Genomic DNA, 25,539 nt, shown 5'->3' with positions numbered 1-25,539 from the left:
CAGATCATTTTAGCGACACTGCCAATCATATCTTTCATAAATCAACGTTTCCCAAAGCAACGTTGTACCGACCACAATTAGTGTATTATCAAAACCTCTGAGCTGCAGTCAAATAGACAAAAAATACATCCCATGTCTTTTCCTAAACACTTATCCTTGACCTCTTGACCTTAATGGAAAACATCATCAGGTGAGGTGAGGTGAGGTGTGTGTGTATGTGTGTGTGTGTGTGTGTGTGTGTGTGAGTGAGTGAGTGAGTGAGTGAGTGAGAGAGGGAGATGCTGGTAAGGAGTGTGTGCATTGATAGCTCTTTTTTATTCTGTTTCTGCACCTTGTGATGTGCCAGTGTGAGATATATGACCAAAATATATTTTTATTTCAAAAGTAAAACAATAAAAATTGATATTTTTACTGCATTAATTTACATTTGTTTAATCTTGTGATCATTAAAAGCTAAAAAGGAAAAAAAAAAAAGGGTTTTAGATAGGCTGCTGAAAATGTCTGACCAATCTAAAATAGCTGATTTTAAAATCCAGCCCAGATGAGTTTGTGACTGAATAGCCCTGTGCTACATCATCGGAGAGTCCACTACTTTCATTAAGAATCATTTAGCTGTATATTTCATCTCAGAGCTGGTTCAGTATAGAATATACCGTACATGTATACACAGTATCACATCCCAGAATTGATTACAAATGTTAAAATTCTGTTTCAATTCTAATGTGTCTTAAAAACACGTGTACTTTACATTAATGCTTTTTAGCCTCTTGGGATATTTTTCCAAATAATTCTTTACATTATTATCACTATTTTGAGCATACATTTTTACAGAGTGTCGAACATTGTTGTTGATTTGTCTTACTAAGGGCATTTTTGGGGCGATTTTTCATTGTTTCAATGGTTGGCTTTGTGTCACTCCTTGAAATCAATGTGAAAGAGATTCCTGCTGCATTCATTGAGCAACCAATCCCATTACTCAGTGACTACTGTACATGTTTGTACTAATATGTGCATTTGAATTCTTTCTGAGCAGACAAATAAAGACAAATAACTAGTCAGCAATCAGTCATTTTGCATTAGTTTTATTACAGATAATTTAGGCATGTGACCCATCATACATTCTGTTTTCTGATCATTTTAAAGATCATGCTAAAAGTTGACTTTAAAGTTGATTCTGTAGGTTACAGTAGTTTTTGATTTGTTCTCGAAAAAAGAAACAGAGAAAGTGGGCATTAGTTGCATTTAGCATCAGCATTGTTATTAGCAGCTATAGAGTGCGTTGATCCTTGCGATGTCCCAGTAGGACAGGCCCTGCCTCTGGCCGATCTGGACGTTGGGGTCGGGGATGGGGGTGATGGTGTCCTTCCCGTACTGGATGGTGAAGGCTGTTCTTCCATAGTGCATGATGGAGGAGTAGTCGTAGGGAGTGTTGAGGTTGTTGGTGGCCTGCTTGTAGAAGTTGTAGGCCATCTGCGGGTTGATGTTCTCCCAGTTGATCCTGGACGTAGTTGTCGCGGTCGCTCCTGGTCTGTTCGTGCTGGAAGCCCAGAGCGTGGTTGATCTCGTGCTGGATGATGCCGTGGTAGAGGCAGCCCTGCCTGTTGAGAGAGCACCTGTTTGCCTCCTGCTCTGCCCAGAGCGGAGAAACATCCGGCTTTGTTCTCAATGCTGATGTAGTCGATCGCTCGCCTGACGGGGACGGCGAGGCAGGTGCTGCTGTGGAAGGCATTCATGGCGTAGTCGATCTTCTGCCTCTCCCAGCTGCTGAACTCACTGCTCACGGTGAAGGGGATCATCACCATGCCGTTGGAGGCTTTCTTCCACAGGCAGCTATTGTACTAGCATGTCATGGCGTTTCTGGTTGTGGGAAGCAGCAGGTCTCCTTCCAGCAGCATCTCATTGGTGCCGTTGTTGGTGGTCAGAATCCTGGTGGTGATGTCCACGGTGTCTGGGACTTCTTCTTCTCCTCCTTCCTGCTGGAGAGGAAGTGCCTGAGAGAGGCCGAGCAGCAGCAGCAGCAGCAGGCTGGCAGAGAGAGTCATCTTCAGGGTCGGTCTGGAGGCTGTGGAGCTTCTGTGGAGAGCTGCTGTGGAGAGACTCCTTGAAGGTTGATGTCTGACTCAGTTCAGTCCAGGGTCTTTATACTCTCCTCTACAGGTGTGTCTGCAGGAGGATTATGGGTTGGGGTCTACACTGCTAGGCCTGAACAAACCTCTGAAGGGAGGACTCCACGGACAAACCTACTTTTTAAACATGGTTGGTTATCTCCGGATTACTGGGTGGTTTGTGGTTGAAACTTGTTAAGATGAACACTTTACAATGTGTTCAACCAAAAAGACCTCATTAGAGTCTCCTCATGAAACCAAACCTAATCGGAAACATACTTTTCATATTTGTTTAACACAGCTGAATTGATACATAGTGGGGTAAACAAATACAAATACATTATTTTGATGGGAACGGATAATGTACTCTGAGCAGATATATACAGCATCTGATTATTAGCTCCCCTCCATTGATCTGTCACACAGGTGACACAATGTGCCACAAACATCATACTGTCTCTTTTCAGGGTCATTACCAAGTCAAATCAAAGACACACACACAGACATCATAAATACACTGCTACAACCAAGAAAATACCTTTTTTGTAGCAGTGTCAGGATAACTGATGTGAGGTTAGCATAAGATCAGAACAAAAGAAACAAAAGAAGCTATCCTATTCAGCTCTTGGCTTATGTGTTTTATGTATATAATCATAGTTTAGCATGTTAGCATGCTACACTTTGCTAATTGGCAATAAACATAAAGTCCAGCTGAGGCTGATGGGAATGTCATTAGTTTTGAAGGTATTTGGTCACACACCAAAGGATTGGAATCATCAAAATTTGGCATGATGGTGGCACTAGATGAAAAGACAAAGGATCATGAAAGTGAATTGTATTATCATGAGGGAACCATCAACATCTGTGCCAAATTTCATGGCAATCCGTCCAATGGTTGTTCCGTCATTTCACATAAAATCATAGATGTCAACCTCATGGTGACTCTAGAGGAAATGTTGTAGGACCACCAAAGTCAACTGATCCTCTGGGGGCCATGAATGGCTGTACAAAATTGCATGGCAATCCATCCAATAGCTGTTGAGATATATCAGTCTGGAACGAAGTGGTGGACAGACTCACACTGTCATCTCATCATCTGGTACTGAAGCCTGCACCCTGTGTGACTTAGCAAACAAGTGAGCCATCTCACTTCCTTTTCATCTCTGTTGAGTAACACACACGCTGTACTGAATGGGCAGGATGAAAGCCTCCAGATCATTTTAGCGACACTGCCAATCATATCTTTCATAAATCAACGTTTCCCAAAGCAACGTTGTACCGACCACAATTAGTGTATTATCAAAACCTCTGAGCTGCAGTCAAATAGACAAAAAATACATCCCGTGTCTTTTCCTAAACACTTATCCTTGACCTCTTGACCTCAGTGGAAAACATCATCAGGTGAGGTGAGGTGTGTATGTATGTGTGTGTGTGAGTGAGTGAGTGAGTGAGTGAGTGAGAGAGGGAGATGCTGGTAGAGAAGGAGTGTGTGCATTGATAGCTCTTTTTTATTCTGTTTCTGCACCTTGTGATGTGCCTGTGTGAGATATATGACCAAAATATATTTTTATTTCAAAAGTAAAACAATAACAATTGATATTTTTACTGCATTAATTTACATTTGTTTAATCTTGTGATCATTAAAAGCTAAAAAGGAAAAAAAAAAAGGGTTTTAGATAGGCTGCTGAAAATGTCTGACCAATCTAAAATAGCTGATTTTAAAATCCAGCCCAGATGAGTTTGTGACTGAATAGCCCTGTGCTACATCATCGGAGAGTCCACTACTTTCATTAAGAATCATTTAGCTGTATATTTCATCTCAGAGCTGGTTCAGTATAGAATATACCGTATACATGTATACACAGTATCACATCCCAGAATTGATTACAAATGTTAAAATTCTGTTTCAATTCTAATGTGTCTTAAAAACACGTGTACTTTACATTAATGCTTTTTAGCCTCTTGGGATATTTTTCCAAATAATTCTTTACATTATTATCACTATTTTGAGCATACATTTTTACAGAATGTCGAACATTGTTGTTGATTTGTCTTACTAAGGGCATTTTTGGGGGCGATTTTTTCATTGTTTCAATGGTTGGCTTTTGTGTCACTCCCTTGAAATCAATGTGAAAGAGATTCCTGCTGCATTCATTGAGCAACCAATCCCATTACTCAGTGACTACTGTACATGTTTGTACTAATATGTGCATTTGAATTCTTTCAGGCAGACAAATAAAGACAAATAACTAGTCAGCAATCAGTCATTTTGCATTAGTTTTATTACAGATAATTTAGGCATGTGACCCATCATACATTCTGTTTTCTGATCATTTTAAAGATCATGCTAAAAGTTGACTTTAAAGTTGATTCTGTAGGTTACAGTAGTTTTGATCACTTATAGAAAAAAGAAACAGAGAAAGTGGGCATTAGTTGCATTTAGCATCAGCATTGTTATTAGCAGCTATAGAGTGCGTTGATCCTTGCGATGTCCCAGTAGGACAGGCCCTGCCTCTGGCCGATCTGGACGTTGGGGTCGGGGATGGGGGTGATGGTGTCCTTCCCGTACTGGATGGTGAAGGCTGTTCTTCCATAGTGCATGATGGAGGAGTAGTCGTAGGGAGTGTTCAGGTTGTTGGTGGACTGCTTGTAAAAGTTGTAGGCCATCTGCGGGTTGATGTTCTCCCAGTTGATCCTGACGTAGTAGTCGCGGTCGCTCCTGGTCTGTTCGTGCTGGAAGCCCAGAGCGTGGTTGATCTCGTGCTGGATGATGCCGTGGTAGAGGCAGCCCTGCTGGTTGAGAGAGCACCTGTTTGCCTCCTGCTCTGCCCAGAGCGGAGAAACATCCGGCTTTGTTCTCAATGCTGATGTAGTCGTACTCGCTCTGACGGGGGACGAAGCGGAGGCAGGTGCTGCTGTGGAAGGCATTCATGGCGTAGTCGATCTTCTGCCTCTCCCAGCTGCTGAACTCACTGCTCACGGTGAAGGGGATCATCACCATGCCGTTGGAGGCTTTCTTCCACAGGCAGCTATTGTACCAGCACGTCATGGCATTTCTGGTTGTGGGAAGCAGCAGGTCTCCTTCCAGCAGCATCTCATTGGTGCCGTTGTTGGTGGTCAGAATCCTGGTGGTGATGTCCACGGTGTCTGGGACTTCTTCTTCTCCTCCTTCCTGCTGGAGAGGAAGTGCCTGAGAGAGGCCGAGCAGCAGCAGCAGCAGGCTGGCAGAGAGAGTCATCTTCAGGGTCGGTCTGGAGGCTGTGGAGCTTCTGTGGAGAGCTGCTGTGGAGAGACTCCTTGAAGGTTGATGTCTGACTCATTTCAGTCCAGGGTCTTTATACTCTCCTCTACAGGTGTGTCTGCAGGAGGATTATGGGTTGGGGTCTACACTGCTAGGCCTGAACAAACCTCTGAAGGAGGACTCCACGGACAAACCTACTTTTTAAACATGGTTGGTTATCTCCGGATTACTGGGTGGTTTGTGGTTGAACCTTGTTAAGATGAACACTTTACAATGTGTTCAACCAAAAAGACCTCATTAGAGTCTCCTCATGAAACCAAACTTAATCGAACGCATTTTCATATTTGTTTAACACAGCTGAATTGATACATAGTGGGGTAAACAAATACAAATACATTATTTTGATGGGAACGGATAATGTACTCTGAGCAGATATATACAGCATCTGATTATTAGCTCCCCTCCATTGATCTGTCACACAGGTGACACAATGTGCCACAAACATCATACTGTCTCTTTTCAGGGTCATTACCAAGTCAAATCAAAGACATACAGACATCATAAATACACTGCTACAACCAAGAAAATACCTTTTTTGTAGCAGTGTCAGGATAACTGATGTGAGGTTAGCATACGATCAGAACAAAAGAAACAAAAGAAGCTATCCTATTCAGCTCTTGGCTTATGTGTTTTATGTATATAATCATAGTTTAGCATGTTAGCATGCTACACTTTGCTAATTAGCAATAAACATAAAGTCCAGCTGAGGCTGATGGGAATGTCATTAGTTTTGAAGGTATTTGGTCACACACCAAAGGACTGGAATCATCAAAATTTGGCATGATGGTGGCACTAGATGAAAAGACAAAGGATCATGAAAGTGAATTGTATTATCATGAGGGAACCATCAACATCTGTGCCAAATTTCATGGCAATTCATCCTATCATTGTTGAGACTTTTCACATAAAATCATAGATGTCAACCTCATGGTGACTCTAGAGGAAATGTTGTAGGACCACCAAAGTCAACTGATCCTCTGGGGGCCATGAATGGCTGTACAAAATTTCATGGGAATCCATCCAATAGCTGTTGAGATATATCAGTCTGGAACGAAGTGGTGGACAGACTCACACTGTCATCTCATCATCTGGTACTGAAGCCTGCACCCTGTGTGACTTAGCAAACAAGTGAGCCATCTCACTTCCTTTTCATCTCTGTTGAGTAACACATACGCTGTACTGAATGGGCAGGATGAAGGCCTCCAGATCATTTTAGCGACACTGCCAATCATATCTTTCATAAATCAACGTTTCCCAAAGCAACGTTGTACCGACCACAATTAGTGTATTATCAAAACCTCTGGGCTGCAGTCAAATAGACAAAAAATACATCCCATGTCTTTTCCTAAACACTTATCCTTGACCTCTTGACCTTAATGGAAAACATCATCAGGTGAGGTGAGGTGAGGTGTGTGTGTATGTGTGTGTGTGTGTGTGTGTGTGTGTGTGTGTGTGTGTGTGTGTGAGTGAGTGAGTGAGTGAGAGAGGGAGATGCTGGTAGAGAAGGAGTGTGTGCATTGATAGCTCTTTTTTATTCTGTTTCTGCACCTTGTGATGTGCCTGTGTGAGATATATGACCAAAATATATTTTTATTTCAAAAGTAAAACAATAAAAATTGATATTTTTACTGCATTAATTTACATTTGTTTAATCTTGTGATCATTAAAAGCTAAAAAGGAAAAAAAAAGGGTTTTAGATAGGCTGCTGAAAATGTCTGACCAATCTAAAATAGCTGATTTTAAAATCCAGCCCAGATGAGTTTGTGACTGAATAGCCCTGTGCTACATCATCGGAGAGTCCACTACTTTCATTAAGAATCATTTAGCTGTATATTTCATCTCAGAGCTGGTTCAGTATAGAATATACCGTATACATGTATACACAGTATCACATCCCAGATTGATTACAAATGTTAAAATTCTGTTTCAATTCTAATGTGTCTTAAAAACACGTGTACTTTACATTAATGCTTTTTAGCCTCTTGGGATATTTTTCCAAATAATTCTTTACATTATTATCACTATTTTGAGCATACATTTTTACAGAATGTCGAACATTGTTGTTGATTTGTCTTACTAAGGGCATTTTTGGGGGCGATTTTTTTCATTGTTTCAATGGTTGGCTTTTGTGTCACTCCCTTGAAATCAATGTGAAAGAGATTCCTGCTGCATTCATTGAGCAACCAATCCCATTACTCAGTGACTACTGTACATGTTTGTACTAATATGTGCATTTGAATTCTTTCGCAGGCAGACAAATAAAGACAAATAACTAGTCAGCAATCAGTCATTTTGCATTAGTTTTATTACAGATAATTTAGGCATGTGACCCATCATACATTCTGTTTTCTGATCATTTTAAAGATCATGCTAAAAGTTGACTTTAAAGTTGATTCTGTAGGTTACAGTAGTTTTTGATCAATTATAGAAAAAAGAAACAGAGAAAGTGAGCATTAGTTGCATTTAGCATCAGCATTGTTATTAGCAGCTATAGAGTGCGTTGATCCTTGCGATGTCCCAGTAGGACAGGCCCTGCCTCTGGCCGATCTGGACGTTGGGGTCGGGGATGGGGGTGATGGTGTCCTTCCCGTACTGGATGGTGAAGGCTGTTCTTCCATAGTGCATGATGGAGGAGTAGTCGTAGGGAGTGTTGAGGTTGTTGGTGGCCTGCTTGTAGAAGTTGTAGGCCATCTGCGGGTTGATGTTCTCCCAGTTGATCCTGACGTAGTAGTCGCGGTCGCTCCTGGTCTGTTCGTGCTGGAAGCCCAGAGCGTGGTTGATCTCGTGCTGGATGATGCCGTGGTAGAGGCAGCCCTGCCTGTTGAGAGAGAGCACCTGTTTGCCTCCTGCTCTGCCCAGAGCGGAGAAACATCCGGCTTTGTTCTCAATGCTGATGTAGTCGTACTCGCTCTGACGGGGGACGAAGCGGAGGCAGGTGCTGCTGTGGAAGGCATTCATGGCATTGTCAATCATCTGTCTCTCCCAGCTGCTGAACTCACTGCTCACGGTGAAGGGGATCATCACCATGCCGTTGGAGGCTTTCTTCCACAGGCAGCTATTGTACCAGCACGTCATGGCGTTTCTGGTTGTGGGAAGCAGCAGGTCTCCTTCCAGCAGCATCTCATTGGTGCCATTGTTGGTGGTCAGAATCCTGGTGGTGATGTCCACGGTGTCTGGGACTTCTTCTTCTCCTCCTTCCTCCTGGAGAGGAAGTGCCTGAGAGAGGCCGAGCAGCAGCAGCAGCAGCAGGCTGGCAGAGAGAGTCATCTTCAGGGTCGGTCTGGAGGCTGTGGAGCTTCTGTGGAGAGCTGCTGTGGAGAGACTCCTTGAAGGTTGATGTCTGACTCAGTTCAGTCCAGGGTCTTTATACTCTCCTCTACAGGTGTGTCTGCAGGAGGATTATGGGTTGGGGTCTACACTGCTAGGCCTGAACAAACCTCTGAAGGGACGACTCCACAGACAAACCTACTTTTTAAACATGGTTGGTTATTTTTGGACATTAGGTGGATGAACAAAGCTTTAGTCAATGGTTTTGGTTGAAACTTGTTAAGATGAACACTTCACATGGTGTTCAACCCAAAAGACCTCATTGGAGTCTCCTTGTTGAACCAAACTTAATTTAAGCAAAGGCATGTACAGTGTATGTCCCTCTGACACTTACTTTTGATATCTGTTCAAAAGAACTGAATTGCTAAGTAAGGAGGTTAACAAATACAAATACATTATTCTGATGGAAACAGATAATGTAGCCTATTCGAAACAGATATAAACAGCATCTGATTATTAGCTCCCCTCCATTGATCTGTCACACAGGTGACAATTTGCCACTAACATCATACTGTCGCTTTTCAGGGTCATTACCAAGTCAAATCAAAGACACACAGACATCATAAATACACTGCTACAACCAAGAAAATACCCTTTATTGCAGTGTCAGGATAACTGATGTAAAGTCAGCATAAGATTAGAATAATAGAAAAAAAGTAAACTATCATATGTGCTTATGTGGTCCATGTACAGTATATAATCATAGTTTAGCATGTTAGCATGCTACAATTTGCTAAGTAGCAATAAACATAAAGTCCAGCTGAGGCTGATGGGAATGTCATTAGTTTTGAGGGTATTTGGTCATAAACCGAAGTACTGGACTTAACACAATTTTGGCATGATGGTGGCACTAGATGAAAAGTCAGAGAATAAGGAAAGTGAAGACCATTATCATGAGAGGACCATAAACGTTTGTGCCAAATTTCATGGCAATCCGTCCAATGGTTGTTCCATCATTTCACATAAAATCATAGATGTCAACCTCATGGTGACTCTAGAGGAAATGTTGTAGGACCACCAAAGTCAACTGATCCTCATGGGGCCATGAATGGCTGTACAAAATTGCATGGCAATCCATCCAATAGCTGTTGAGATAGTTCAGTCTGCAAAGTGGTGCACAGACTCACACTGTCATCTCATCATCCGGTACTGAAGCCTGCACCCTGTGTGACTTAAAGACGAACACCACCTAAACGAAGAATTCCTATATGTTATTTCCATGGCCCAGGAAAGTTCAATGAATAGGCTATATGTGAACATGAGCTGCTCTCTCTCAAAGCCAGAAACCAGAGAAGTAAGTCTCAAACTTATGATGTCATAGGGTATAAAGTTTGAAGCTTCTCCATAGACAATGAATGGGAAACGGATTTTGTGAACCCACAGAATATTTGATTTCTTTTTTTTTTTACCCAAATGAGATTCACTCTATTGTAGTGTTCTCTGTTCTGAAACAGAAAATGTACCCATATACTCAGATCAGTCCGCTGGGTGCTCATAGTGTCATCTAGAACACCGTTTTACAATTCACAGACTATAGAGCAGCACCAGACTTTATGGCCTATGACATCACAATGTTGAGTTGTAGCACTCTACTTTTTTATTTTATTTTGGAGAGTTTTTCATTTTTAAAGATATTTTTGGACTGTCTTAGACCATCGGAATATCATGTATGAATGTTGAAAATGAGTGAAGTTCCCCTTTAATAGAAGCCTATACTGGATATTGACAAGCTGAAGTAAGTCTTTGGGTTGCCGTGGAATAGTCAAACAGTACATTCTATGTATTTTCCTAAACAGTTTTGCTTGACCTTTTGACCTCAGTGGAAAACATCATAGTGTGTGTGTGTGTGTGTGTGTATGTGTGTGTGTGTGTGTGTGTGAGAGAGAGAGAGAGAGAGAGAGAGAGAGAGAGAGTGTTATTGGTTACTGTTATTGCCACTTGTCATTGCTCTGTGCATTGATAGCTCTTTTTTATTCTGTTTCTGCACCTTGTGATGTGCCAGTGTGAGATATATGACCAAAATATATTTTTTATTTCAAAAGTGAAACAATAAAAATTGATAATTGTTTTGGCATTAATTTACATTTGCTTAATCTTGTGATCACGAGAAGCTAAAAAGAAAAAAAAGGGTTTTACATAGGCTGCTGAAAATGTCTGACCAATCTAAAATAGCTGATTTTAAAATCCAGCCCAGATGAGTTTGTGACTGAATAGCCCTGTGCTACATCATCGGAGAGTCCACTACTTTCATTAAGAATCATTTAGCTGTATATTTCATCTCAGAGCTGGTTCAGTATAGAATATACCGTATACATGCATACACAGTATCACATCCCAGAATTGATTACAAATGTTAAAATTCTGTTTCAATTCTAATGTGTCTTAAAAACACGTGTACTTTACATTAATGCTTTTTAGCCTCTTGGGATATTTTTCCAAATAATTCTTTACATTATTATCACTATTTTGAGCATACATTTTTACAGAGTGTCGAACATTGTTGTTGATTTGTCTTACTAAGGGCAGTTTTGGGCGATTTTTCATTGTTTCAATGGTTGGCTTTTGTGTCACTCCCTTGAAATCAATGTGAAAGAGATTCCTGCTGCATTCATTGAGCAACCAATCCCATTACTCAGTGGCTACTGTACATGTTTGTACTAATATGTGCATTTGAATTCTTTCGCAGGCAGACAAATAAAGACAAATAACTAGTCAGCAATCAGTCATTTTGCATTAGTTTTATTACAGATAATTTAGGCATGTGACCCATCATACATTCTGTTTTCTGATCATTTTAAAGATCATGCTAAAAGTTGACTTTAAAGTTGATTCTGTAGGTTACAGTAGTTTTTGATCAATTATAGAAAAAAGAAACGGAGAAAGTGGGCATTAGTTGCATTTAGCATCAGCATTGTTATTAGCAGCTATAGAGTGCGTTGATCCTTGCGATGTCCCAGTAGGACAGGCCCTGCCTCTGGCCGATCTGGACGTTGGGGTCGGGGATGGGGGTGATGGTGTCCTTCCCGTACTGGATGGTGAAGGCTGTTCTTCCATAGTGCATGATGGAGGAGTAGTCGTAGGGAGTGTTGAGGTTGTTGGTGGACTGCTTGTAGAAGTTGTAGGCCATCTGCGGGTTGATGTTCTCCCAGTTGATCCTGACGTAGTTGTCGCGGTCGCTCCTGGTCTGTTCGTGCTGGAAGCCCAGAGCATGGTTGATCTCGTGCTGGATGATGCCGTGGTAGAGGCAGCCCTGCCTGTTGAGAGAGAGCACCTGTTTGCCTCCTGCTCTGCCCAGAGCGGAGAAACATCCGGCTTTGTTCTCAATGCTGATGTAGTCGTACTCGCTCTGACGGGGGACGGGCGGAGGCAGGTGCTGCTGTGGAAGGCATTCATGGCATTGTCAATCATCTGTCTCTCCCAGCTGCTGAACTCACTGCTCACGGTGAAGGGGATCATCACCATGCCGTTGGAGGCTTTCTTCCACAGGCAGCTATTGTACCAGCACGTCATGGCGTTTCTGGTTGTGGGAAGCAGCAGGTCTCCTTCCAGCAGCATCTCATTGGTGCCGTTGTTGGTGGTCAGAATCCTGGTGGTGATGTCCACGGTGTCTGGGACTTCTTCTTCTCCTCCTTCCTGCTGGAGAGGAAGTGCCTGAGAGAGGCCGAGCAGCAGCAGCAGCAGCAGGCTGGCAGAGAGAGTCATCTTCAGGGTCGGTCTGGAGGCTGTGGAGCTTCTGTGGAGAGCTGCTGTGGAGAGACTCCTTGAAGGTTGATGTCTGACTCAGTTCAGTCCAGGGTCTTTATACTCTCCTCTACAGGTGTGTCTGCAGGAGGATTATGGGTTGGGGTCTACACTGCTAGGCCTGAACAAACCTCTGAAGGGAGGACTCCACGGACAAACCTACTTTTTAAACATGGTTGGTTATCTCCGGATTACTGGGTGGTTTGTGGTTGAACCTTGTTAATATGAACACTTTACAATGTGTTCAACCAAAAAGACCTCATTAGAGTCTCTTCATGAAACCAAACTTAATCGGAAACATACTTTTCATATTTGTTTAACACAGCTGAATTGATACATAGTGGGGTAAACAAATACAAATACATTATTTTGATGGGAACGGATAATGTACTCTGAGCAGATATATACAGCATCTGATTATTAGCTCCCCTCCATTGATCTGTCACACAGGTGACACAATGTGCCACAAACATCATACTGTCTCTTTTCAGGGTCATTACAAGTCAAATCAAAGACATACAGACATCATAAATACACTGCTACAACCAAGAAAATACCTTTTGTAGCAGTGTCAGGATAACTGATGTGAGGTTAGCATACGATCAGAACAAAAGAAACAAAAGAAGCTATCCTATTCAGCTCTTGGCTTATGTGTTTTATGTATATAATCATAGTTTAGCATGTTAGCATGCTACACTTTGCTAATTAGCAATAAACATAAAGTCCAGCTGAGGCTGATGGGAATGTCATTAGTTTTGAAGGTATTTGGTCACACACCAAAGGACTGGAATCATCAAAATTTGGCATGATGGTGGCACTAGATGAAAAGACAAAGGATCATGAAAGTGAATTGTATTATCATGAGGGAACCATCAACATCTGTGCCAAATTTCATGGCAATTCATCCTATCATTGTTGAGACTTTTCACATAAAATCATAGATGTCAACCTCATGGTGACTCTAGAGGAAATGTTGTAGGACCACCAAAGTCAACTGATCCTCTGGGGGCCATGAATGGCTGTACAAAATTTCATGGGAATCCATCCAATAGCTGTTGAGATATATCAGTCTGGAACGAAGTGGTGGACAGACTCACACTGTCATTTCATCATCTGGTACTGAAGCCTGCACCCTGTGTGACTTAGCAAACAAGTGAGCCATCTCACTTCCTTTTCATCTCTGTTGAGTAACACATACGCTGTACTGAATGGGCAGGATGAAGGCCTCCAGATCATTTTAGCGACACTGCCAATCATATCTTTCATAAATCAACGCTTTCCCAAAGCAACGTTGTACCGACCACAATTAGTGTATTATCAAAACCTCTGGGCTGCAGTCAAATAGACAAAAAATACATCCCATGTCTTTTCCTAAACACTTATCCTTGACCTCTTGACCTTAATGGAAAACATCATCAGGTGAGGTGAGGTGAGGTGTGTGTGTATGTGTGTGTGTGTGTGTGTGTGTGTGAGTGAGTGAGTGAGTGAGTGAGTGAGTGAGTGAGAGAGGGAGATGCTGGTAGAGAAGGAGTGTGTGCATTGATAGCTCTTTTTTATTCTGTTTCTGCACCTTGTGATGTGCCTGTGTGAGATATATGACCAAAATATATTTTTATTTCAAAAGTAAAACAATAAAAATTGATATTTTTACTGCATTAATTTACATTTGTTTAATCTTGTGATCATTAAAAGCTAAAAAGGAAAAAAAAAGGGGGGGTTTTAGATAGGCTGCTGAAAATGTCTGACCAATCTAAAATAGCTGATTTTAAAATCCAGCCCAGATGAGTTTGTGACTGAATAGCCCTGTGCTACATCATCGGAGAGTCCACTACTTTCATTAAGAATCATTTAGCTGTATATTTCATCTCAGAGCTGGTTCAGTATAGAATATACCGTATACATGTATACACAGTATCACATCCCAGAATTGATTACAAATGTTAAAATTCTGTTTCAAAACACGTGTACTTTACATTAATGCTTTTTAGCCTCTTGGGATATTTTTCCAAATAATTCTTTACATTATTATCACTATTTTGAGCATACATTTTTACAGAGTGTCGAACATTGTTGTTGATTTGTCTTACTAAGGGCATTTTTGGGGGCGATTTTTTCATTGTTTCAATGGTTGGCTTTTGTGTCACTCCCTTGAAATCAATGTGAAAGAGATTCCTGCTGCATTCATTGAGCAACCAATCCCATTACTCAGTGGCTACTGTACATGTTTGTACTAATATGTGCATTTGAATTCTTTCGCAGGCAGACAAATAAAGACAAATAACTAGTCAGCAATCAGTCATTTTGCATTAGTTTTATTACAGATAATTTAGGCATGTGACCCATCATACATTCTGTTTTCTGATCATTTTAAAGATCATGCTAAAAGTTGACTTTAAAGTTGATTCTGTAGGTTACAGTAGTTTTTGATCAATTATAGAAAAAAGAAACAGAGAAAGTGGGCATTAGTTGCATTTAGCATCAGCATTGTTATTAGCAGCTATAGAGTGCGTTGATCCTTGCGATGTCCCAGTAGGACAGGCCCTGCCTCTGGCCGATCTGGACGTTGGGGTCGGGGATGGGGTGATGGTGTCCTTCCCGTACTGGATGGTGAAGGCTGTTCTTCCATAGTGCATGATGGAGGAGTAGTCGTAGGGAGTGTTGAGGTTGTTGGTGGCCTGCTTGTAGAAGTTGTAGGCCATCTGCGGGTTGATGTTCTCCCAGTTGATCCTGACGTAGTTGTCGCGGTCGCTCCTGGTCTGTTCGTGCTGGAAGCCCAGAGCGTGGTTGATCTCGTGCTGGATGATGCCGTGGTAGAGGCAGCCCTGCCTGTTGAGAGAGCACCTGTTTGCCTCCTGCTCTGCCCAGAGCGGAGAAACATCCGGCTTTGTTCTCAATGCTGATGTAGTCGTACTCGCTCTGACGGGGGACGAAGCGGAGGCAGGTGCTGCTGTGGAAGGCATTCATGGCGTAGTCGATCTTCTGCCTCTCCCAGCTGCTGAACTCACTGCTCACGGTGAAGGGGATCATCACCATGCCGTTGGAGGCTTTCTTCCACAGGCAGCTATTGTACCAGCACGTCATGGCATTTCTGGTTGTGGGAAGCAGCAGGTCTCCTTCCAGCAGCATCTCATTGGTGCCGTTGTTGGTGGTCAGAATCCTGGTGGTGATGTCCACGGTGTCTGGGACTTCTTCTTCTCCTCCTTCCTGCTGGAGAGGAAGTGCCTGAGAGAGGCCAAGCAGCAGCAGCAGCAGCAGGCTGGCAGAGAGAGTCATCTTCAGGGTCGGTCTGGAGGCTGTGGAGCTTCTGTGGAGAGCTGCTGTGGAGAGACTCCTTGAAGATTGATGTCTGACTCAGTTCAGTCCAGGGTCTTTATACTCTCCTCTACAGGTGTGTCTGCAGGAGGATTATGGGTTGGGGTCTACACTGCTAGGCCTGAACAAACCTCTGAAGGGAGGACTCCACAGACAAACCTACTTTTTAAACATGGTTTGTTATCTGTGGTCATTAGGTGGAACATGTTGAACTAAACATCTCACATTGTCTTCAACCATTAAGGATTCCCATTGTGTTTATCAAACGTTAATTCAAGCTTAATCGTGTATGTGTATATGTATGTGTTAGCCTCTTTAAGACTCTTAACTATTTCGATATCTCTTCCATTCCATTTGCCTGTATGTATAATTAAATAGTGTAGCCTACTTGTTGCCTGTATTCAATCAAACCATGAAATGTAAAATACAAGACTGTGGGTCAAAAGCTATGATGGTGGCTTTGTTAGACTGTGCTCAGGCACAGCTGTGCAACATTTAGCATGCTAACAATAATAATGTTAATATATGTCAATAAGCTGATGTGTAGCATATCAAATATTAACAATGTTTACTATCTTAGTTTTGTGTGTTAGCATGCTAATATTTGCTAATAAAAAGTAAGGGGAGTTAACTAAAGTTATTTGGATTCATCCATTAATGTGTGCACTAAATGTTGTGGCTATCCCTTTAATAATACTTGAGACATTTCACTAATGTGGTACTGTAGGGGGAAAGTCTGGGGACCATGAATGTATGCCAGCTCTTTCATGGCAAACCATCCAATAATTGCTGAGACATTTTAGTCTGGACCTAAGTGGTAGACAATGCAGACCTTTAAGCTGGCCAATCACTGAATAATTTAGTGTTCATATCTTGGATTTAGGTTTTCAAGAGTGAGTCTGTTCTTTTGTTTACATTTGGATCACTGATTGAGCCTTTAATTTATATCTATCACTAATCTATATAAAACTGAAACAAATACTCAATTATTTATCAGTGGACTGACTGAATAATCTAAAAAGACTCAGCAACTCCTTTAATAACAGTTTATGTCTTAAAAAAACAATATTTTCAAGCTTTTTCAGTTGAGCAAAACAAGTAATTTCACATCATCTTAGTCTTTAAGAAATTGTAATTGGTATTTTCCACTATTATCTGACAATGGACAAAATAGTCAGCAGATTACGCCATAATGAAAATAACTGTTGCTTGGGCCCTTATATTAACTTGTTTGACATATGACATTACTTGGCTAGTGTGTAATTTTGATAAATTGGAGATATTGTAATAACGTGGGCTCTGCAGTTCAAAACAAAGCTTTCGGCTACAGATCTCCTGGGAGTTGTTTTACAGCCAACTACTTGCATGAGGAATCATTCAGCTGTTTGAAACATCTCAGAACTGGTTCAGCAAAAAAATTCTGTCGTAAATCTGAAATCTGCCAACTCACACAAGTCATTGAAAAGATGCCTTTAATTATTGAAATGTCCAGTAAGGTCAAAAATAGAATGACCTTAAGTTGCTTTATCACTGACATGTGGGCAGCCAACGGTCAGAAAGTCACAGTCAAACACACAGTGTATGTCAACACCATGTTCTACAGCTCACAGAGGTGCTTTAACCATGCTTTGAATTCACAGGTTTTCTTCATCTTATGATTCTTTTCCTTATGGATTACTTAACATTGCTAGTTTGGGGATAATATTTACATAGGGGTAAAATAATTTCCCCACTTGTTTGGACAATTAGCCAGATGTCGGGGAAAGAAAAGAAGAGAAATGCATTTATATTCATCACAGCTTTAGCAAGTTGTTTGTTTCAGGCATTCCTCGAGCCACTGTTTTGTGCAGATATTCAACAATCACAAAAAAGACATATAATATATACCAGATCATATTCCAAAACAACAGAAAAACCCACTAGTTTGTGAGAACACAACCTACAAAGGTTTTAGCTTTAGATATAAACTCTGATATCATTTTTATTTGTGTTCTGGTAATTTATTTGTTTGTTACAGGATAAACGCATGAATGCACTCCTCTTTGTGTGGACCTTGTGATTAAGAGGCATCCTAAAATAATGTCTTCAGTTGGCTTGCACTGCATCAGCAGGCACTGTGGTTGATCTTAAATCACCCTAGGTTCTCTGAGTGACTCCATGAGAAATGGACGCTCTTCCTGCTGAGTCCACAGTTTGCCTGATAGATTGTGCTGCTTCAGATGCTATTGAATTGGTCCTGATAGAGCATCTGAATGGTCCGAGGGATATTGTTAGCCAAAAGCTGTGGGGTGAGTGGTAAGTGACCTTGGCACTCAGCGCTCTCTTATTTCACGGTTATGATAGAGGATTTTTTGCGGTGTGTGTTTTTTTACTACTGTCTCTGTGGCACTCTGTTCTGCCACTTTGCTGTCATTTTCATTTCTTCTGCATGGCCAGCTTCAGTGTGGATGAACTCCATCATCATCCATCACAAACCAGACAAGCACTTGGATATCTTTTTTATTTTAGGAAAAGAAAAGAGAATTATTGCTTGCACTCAAAGTGAATGTTTGCATTTATTATGATTAAGTAAATTAAAACACATTCTATATTCCTTTTGGTGACATAAAACTCGAGATCACAGTACAGCTGATGGGAGTGTTACAGACAGAAGCCCTTTGATGTTGCTGCTGGTGTAATTCAACCATAATATCCGGATTTCCCGAAGGCATTAACTTTAAATAGCACAATGGAGAGTTACATTACATCTGCTTGACTGGTAGCTGGATAGTCTACACTGCACCAGCAATACCAGTCCTGTGACATTTTTCCTTTTAAGGAAGCACAGTCATTTCTGGACAAAAGCATCATGGTAGTTGTTACCTTTTGGCCGGCATAGCGGCTACAGAGCTCACAATTTAACTCTCATAAGAGTTTTTAACTCTAATGTTTGAATATGCCCTTTAACATGACACACACCACCTTCTCATCATTTAATCACTCTAAGGAAGAGAATCATACCACCTCAACTGTCAAAATATAGTCAATTAAAACTTAAAATACACATTGAACATCATCAAATAAATATGGCCTACATAATAATGGTCCCTGAGCATTTGTCCAAAATGATACCACAGTGATTCGCCTTGAATGTTTCCATGTAGAACATCTACAGCAGTACAACAGTGGGCTACTGATGTGTGTAATAGAGTTCTTATGTGGCAAGTGTTGAATTTTTAACCATCCTGAGCCAGCTGAGTAGACTCCATCCAGGCATGAAGATAGGAAGATAGATTACCTAAGGTAAAACTACCAAAACATAACATAGCATGGCGTGTGCAGGAAAAGGGCGAGGGGCTGCCCATACACTATTTGCTAGTGCCCATATTGAGACCCTTATTTAAAGGGTAAATTTGATATATTTCAGCCTGGACCCAATTTCCCATGATTTTATGACTAATGGGAACAGCAGTTTTTTAAATTGGTCCAGTGCTGAATGAGAGTGCTGCAGCCGGCAGCTGCGAAACAGGCTTCAGTGTCAACATTCAGGGTCACACCGTCAATTTAAGGCCACTTAAAGTGCTTGTTTTTGCCACTGACAAGTTCAGATTAGTACTCTCAGTGTCTAACAACATTATGGAAAGGACGCTGCAGAGATAAACCTCTTTGATAAAGAGTAAGATCTCTTTTATTAAAACAGAAACAACCCAGAAATTGCTATCACTATTGCTAACTCACCAGACTCTGTTTAAATAAACAGCAGTTTTATCATTGTAAAACACTCTTCATTCAAAGTCAACGGAAACAAAATTAAACTCACAAAAGCTGTCTCGGTTCTTCTATTCAGTGTTCCAACAATCACCAGCACTGGTGTGGCTGAAATAAACCCTTAATCCCCATAGTTAGTCTCCAGTTAGAAAATATACTGGCTCTATACTTGCTAAAATTAACTTTATTTTCAATGGAGTCTGGTGGATTTGACAAAAGTGACTTCAGGGCTGTTTCCAGTTAAACAAAGAGTATCTTACTCTTTAACAAAAATGTTAACCTCTGTAGGGATGCTGTCCATAAAATAACAGACAATTAGAATATTAATCTGAGCCTGTCGGTGGCACAAAAAGCACTTGAAATGGATGTAAATTGATGGCGCAAACATGCCCCAAGTACTTACACTGCAGCCTGTTACACCACTGCAGATCTGTCCTTCAAAGCTGGACCAGTTTTAAAAATTGTTGCTCTCACTTTGGCTCAAAGACATGATAAAATATGGTCAAGGTTGAAAAATGCTAACCTTACTCTTTAACTGCTGTGCCATAATGGGGTGATTCCATGCTTCATGTTTGCCCTAATGAGACACTGTCATCAAGAGACAGGCATCATGTGGTGCCGCACAGGGTCATTTGATGCTACACTGCTGTAACCTTGGGAAAAATTAACTCAAATACAATGGGCTGCCTAACCCCTTTTCTTTTCTTGCTCCTGCCTCATGAAAACAAAACCTTTTTTCAATTTTGTAAAATTGTAAATGTAAAGATAGGCCTTAGGTAAAGTATGCAGCGTAAAGTTCCATCGGAAATGACCATCATCTCTGATATTGCCTCTGACTTCCTACTTCTACCATGACCTTGGTGAATGAGCATCTTCATCGACATCCATCAGCTTCACAGTAATTTTCCACTGTACATTCACACTACAAAGCTGCCCAACACAACCACAGTCCAGTACTCCTGCAGCACTCAGCAGCTCCACAGAGGCTGTGGGGTTCAGTGTCTCACTGCATCCCACCAGACACTGAAGAATCAGAAAGGACAGTGGTGATGACCTTCTGGCAAATTACATTACAGTGAGAATAAAATAGAAAACAGGAGTCTGAATTATTGCCAGTGTGGTACCATTGGATAATGTGAATTCAGTGACCCGAGGGCCAGGATCTTCATTTTGAAAGCTAGATCAAAATACTGCTCCGGTCTAGTGAAAAGATGGTGTCTGATGTAGGTGCACCTTTAACTGTGAGCCCATCTTACACTGATGTGGTTTTTTGTTGTGTGAACACGTGTTATTGACAAGTGAAGATGTGCTGTGTCATTTTCCTCCCAGCTGATCAGTCAGTGTGTGTTTATGAGGATCCTTCAGTGAGCTCTGATGAAATGTTGCGTTTTTTTGTGGCAATGATTAAGCTGAAAGTCTGCACAGGTAAAATGATGATGTGAGGAAACACGTTGACACAGAGGGGAAGGATCAGAGAGAGAGAGACAGAGAGATTAGACCTCCCTCGTCGTTCTTTTGGTCTACGGATGGGAGGAGGAGGAGGAGCATCATAACACCGCCTGAAGGACGCAGAGCTGCGGTTCGGAACCGGGCTGAGGAACCAAATCCAGTCGGCACCGGTGCTGGGTGGAGATGTAACATCCCGGATGTGGGGAAACAGCGTCCTGTAGTTCTACGTCGGGTATTAGGAGCCGTCATACATATACATGCGTAGTCTACGTATTTAAATATGATGTAGCCGATACGCACTGGCTGGACAGGCGGTGAAGAGAGGTCGCTGACGGACTGTGCGTAATGCTGAGTGGACAGCAGTATTTCTCGCTGTATATTCCAGCCTAGACGGGCTATTGACAAGAGATTCGCACTTCTTCTGCAGTGCAGCTCGTCATTATAACCAGATGCTCTCCGCCGGACCGGACCCGTTCAGTTTCATGCCGTCCAACCCGACCGGAGCCTGAGCCGAAGGATGCAGGTTAAAAACCAGATCTGCACAGAGCGGAGCAGCACCGACGACCCGGAGCAGGATGACAACCAGAAGAAGACCTCGTGTTTTTCCAACATTAAGATTTTCCTGGTGTCGGAATGTGCGCTCATGTTGGCACAGGGCACCGTGGGCGCTTATCTGGTGAGTTTCAACACAACAGTCACCACAGACACAGTGCTGCTGTCGTCTCTGTGTGTATATACCTCAGGTAACATCGGGTTAACGCAGCGCCCTTCAAACCGGCACAGGCAGACAGTGAGTAACGATGCGGCGCTTCTGCTGATGCGGTTAATAATCATATTATTCTGATCACATTGGAATAATCACATCCTCCAGCAACCATGGGACGCGGTGCTTTCGCTGATTGATGACTTGCTGCGTATTATCCATCAGGCCTATGCACCATCTGCATGACACAATGCGCGTCACAGCGGCCGTAGGCTCCACGTTGTTGTTGGAGAATTTTATATGCGTATATGGATGGTCTGTTGGAGAGCACGTTACGAAACACTGGTCAGGAGGTCCATCCAACCTGCCGGCGCTGCTGCTACATCCTGCGCCCGCGTGCCTCAGTGATGCAGGAGGCCTTTGACACTGGAGGATATAGGCCTAGAAGATGACGTGATCACCACAACAAAAGCGACAATAGCCTATATTTTCAGAAAAGCTACCTTTGATTTTATACCCATTCACACTACATTCCCAGTGACAGTTTATGTTATGCAGTGATATCCACAGATTGATGTCATCATAAGAGATAAGCACTTGATGAGTTTAGGAGCCAAAAGAAAATATAAATGACTAAAAAAATGATGCATAATCACTGATGCAGAGGTGAAGCATCTTCTCTGACAGTAAACAAAAACCCTGTACTAAAAAAATTGTTAAGTGATGCTGTATTTTTGAAATATTATGTGTGTAATGATAGCTAATGTGGCCAAAGCCAACCACAGCAGTTAATGGGATTGTGTGGTCTACCTACATTATAAGAGTTGGCCCAACCACTTACTGTAAATCTGTATTAATATGAAAGATGCCACTTTGATCAGGGTTATTATTTGCCTGATGAAAGGTGTCTGCAGGGTTTTGATACTATAAATATTTGCACATGCAGGTTGATGCTTCATTTTGTTCTTCACAAGGGACAGAACACTTAGCTGAAAACGTATTCATCTTCATTCACTGTCGTGTTAATACAGTCCAGGAGGGCATTCTAAAAAGAGGCAAGGTCACAGGACAGTTTCTTGTTTCTCATTAGATCTGGCGTTTATATCTGTGCAGCTTTTACTTGCTGGTTTGGATGAGAAAAACAACAAAAGGCCTAAACTGTATTGTAACAACATGAGTTGATCCCCCAGATCCAGTCACACTGTACACAGTCACATTTCCCAGTGGACATGTTGAAAAAGAGGCTTTGTTTAGAAAAAGAAGAACATGCCAAAAAAAGTTCCTCCATGATGTCTGGTGTTTGGCAAAGACCGCAGCTTGGCAGAAACACAACTGAGTTGGTTTTAATGTGTTTTGCACCAGTCACAAATTTAAAGTGCATTAGTGTTTACCTTGAAGACTGCAGTGGAGCTTCCTCCTTTTAAACCAGCATCCCAAACCAAAAGTGCACCTTTAGCAAATCCCGCTGCAGACAAAAGCACTGGAGAAACACTGCTGATCCTTCCCTGTACAAAATATTGTTTGTCATCATCTTTTATTCTCTGTCACTTTTTAATTCAGCCTCTTTTTTGGCTCACAGTGTGGGTTTATTTTCTCTGCTCAATAGCACATTGTCTTTTACAAGTAAATTACAGTCAAACTTTGGAAGAGGACAAAGCAATAATAACTGAAGATCATCACTGTCAACACAGCAGCACCTGCGTAACAGCTTTCCATGGCTTAGTCTATATTCATCAAACTGAAATGGGCAGCTTTTCTGTGTTCTCTAAAGCTCTACATCAGTTGGTATTGTCTGTAAACATTTGACTGGATTGGACTAAAATGTCTAAATGTGGAACATAAAAGGTGTAAAGCAGCTGTTCTCCATCAGCAGCCAGTATGAGGCTGCACATAAATCCTCCAGGATCACAAGAGTAAATCTCAACACTGTTGTTCAGACTCAGTGACCTCTGAACTGTGTCCTCCCAGCCTGAGAGCCAGGGAAGCATAAATTACAGCTCTATAGTAACTGTAAGTGAACAGTGGAAACAATGTGAATGTTCAGTTAATGTAAAGTAATCTTTACTAATTGTCAGGCTGTCAGCTGGACCGTCTTGTCTGTCAGTCCCACACATGTGCTGTAAGGTGACAGAACTGGGTTAGTGTTCCACAGTTGAAACAACAGACCTGTCACAGCTGTCTTCCTGTTTTAGAAGGGAATTACAGATTTCATCCTTTTTTTGGAAAGAGGGGAAGGGGTGTCAGTTGTCTAGCTGTTTGGACTGCTGTTCAGACACCTCTGGTGGCATTTCACTAAGGACAGGCCCAGTAATGCATGACTAGACTGAGGGCATGGTAGTTATTTCTCCTTAAGCATAAATATCATCACATCTTTTTAATAAGAAAGGATTTCTAGTACTGATTTACCCAGAAGCAGTCCTCTTCTACCAGAATACCCTTAGAAAGGAACGATTAAATAAAATACATTTTTCAGCTGGACCCTAACATAGTAGAAATGATCCTCGTTAACTGATCAGTCGATGAATATTAAAACTATTTGTTATCAACTGTTGATTGATTAAAAAGTAATTTTTAAAGCCCAAATGCCAAACAGTACTTAGTTTTGACCTTATTGCTGAAGCTTTTCTTTGTTTCATGTAAAAGTAAATTGAATGTCCTTGGGGCTGTTTCTGGACTGTTGCAGGGAGGTATTTTAAAGGGACAGTTCACCTTAAAATCAAAAATACATATCTTTCCTCTTACGTGTAGTGTTATTTATCAGTCTAGATTGTTTTGGTGTCAGTTGCTGATTGTTGGAGATATCGGCAGTAGAGATGTCTGCCTTCGCTTGAATATAATGGCACTAGATGGCACTTGGCCTGTGGTGCTCAAAAAGCCATAAAAATACATTTGAAAAACTCAACAGCAATGTCTCTTTCCAGAGACCATGACCCGGTTACCCCAGATAATTCACAGACCTTGATTTGGGCAGTTTATGTAGGAGCAATTTTCTTTCTACTGAACTATACCAGCCAACGGTATTACTGAGCTAGCTAACGTTACAGCTCAACTGAGCAAGATGCCATTAATGTTTGCATCTAGCGCTGTCACGAGCAGAAGCCTCTCATCCATGAATAAATAAACACATGCTTTCTTCTACACAGTGATATGTTTGACATGTGTAGATTGGTAGAGAGAAAATAGTTCCTACATGAAACCGCTCACAACAAGGTCTGTGGATTATCTTGAGTAACCACATCATGATTTCTTTAAAGAGATATTGCTGTTGAGTTTTTCAAATGTATTTTTTGGCACTTGGAGCACCACAAGCTAAGTGCCAGCAAGTTCCATTATTTTCAAGAAAAGGTTCCAACACTCAACAACACACACCAAAACAATCTAGATTGATAAATAGCACTACAGGTAAGAGGAAAACATGTACTTTTGATTAGGGGGTGAATTGTCCCTTTAAAGTCATCATCTTGGGCTTTAGTGATGTTCACATTAAACAATTTTCTGACATTTGATAGAATAAACAATCCATCAGTTAATCTGCAGATGAAGTGATAATGACAAATAATCTGTAATAAACAAGACAACAAGAAGTTGTCCTATATTGTAATGGAGTTTTGTGTAAGAAAAACAGGTGAAGCAACACAGAAAAAGGATGAATGGATCTTATTCATGATCTGTCTGATTTCACCTGCATAGTCATGATTACATTCTCCTTTTTATCTGGAATTGCTTCAAAAAGTCTTGGGGCTTATACTGTACCTTTTGCTGTGGATGAATGATTAATAAAACTTTAGAATAACTTCTAACCAACCACTTCCTGTCAGTCATGTAAATGGTCAGGTGCACATATGATGCATCTT

The 25,539-nt window shown here is 41.5% G+C and overlaps 3 protein-coding genes and 3 pseudogenes across 3 annotated transcripts in view; 1 reads left to right on the top strand and 5 right to left on the bottom strand.

Moving 5' to 3' along the window:
* Positions 1-1,260: 1,260 nt before the first annotated feature.
* Positions 1,261-2,042, bottom strand: LOC125881485 (high choriolytic enzyme 2-like; annotated as a pseudogene).
* Positions 2,043-4,562: 2,520 nt separating this feature from the next.
* LOC125881478 (high choriolytic enzyme 1-like) lies at positions 4,563-5,343 on the bottom strand (annotated as a pseudogene).
* A 2,544-nt stretch (positions 5,344-7,887) lies between these two features.
* LOC125881443 (high choriolytic enzyme 2-like) lies at positions 7,888-8,673 on the bottom strand. Its single transcript, XM_049564533.1, has one exon. It carries the CDS (start codon positions 8,671-8,673, stop codon positions 7,888-7,890), a length of 786 nt encoding a protein of 261 aa, XP_049420490.1.
* A 2,977-nt stretch (positions 8,674-11,650) lies between these two features.
* On the bottom strand, positions 11,651-12,435 carry LOC125881474 (high choriolytic enzyme 2-like). Its single transcript, XM_049564540.1, is given in 2 exon segments — positions 11,651-12,093; positions 12,096-12,435. Coding segments are annotated over 2 exon segments (783 nt in total).
* A 2,529-nt stretch (positions 12,436-14,964) lies between these two features.
* Positions 14,965-15,747, bottom strand: LOC125881427 (high choriolytic enzyme 2-like; annotated as a pseudogene).
* A 4,950-nt stretch (positions 15,748-20,697) lies between these two features.
* The window catches only part of LOC125881395 (solute carrier organic anion transporter family member 3A1-like), a 32,891-nt gene continuing 28,049 nt past the window's right edge, over positions 20,698-25,539 (top strand). Inside the window, exon 1 of the mRNA XM_049564531.1 lies at positions 20,698-21,658. Coding sequence (XP_049420488.1) covers positions 21,500-21,658 — 159 coding nt within the window. The 5' untranslated portion in view covers positions 20,698-21,499. The remainder of the gene's footprint in view (positions 21,659-25,539) is intronic.

Source organism: Epinephelus fuscoguttatus, linkage group LG2, assembly GCF_011397635.1.
Source record: "Epinephelus fuscoguttatus linkage group LG2, E.fuscoguttatus.final_Chr_v1".
Lineage (NCBI taxonomy): Eukaryota > Metazoa > Chordata > Actinopteri > Perciformes > Serranidae > Epinephelus > Epinephelus fuscoguttatus.
The sequence above is the reverse complement of the archived record's forward strand: the minus strand, read 5'-3'. Positions and strand labels throughout refer to the sequence as shown.

Excerpts from the sequence above, each read along its gene's own strand:
- LOC125881443 (XM_049564533.1), bottom strand. The coding sequence starts at position 8,673 with ATGACTCTCTCTGCCAGCCTGCTGCTGCTGCTGCTGCTCGGCCTCTCT.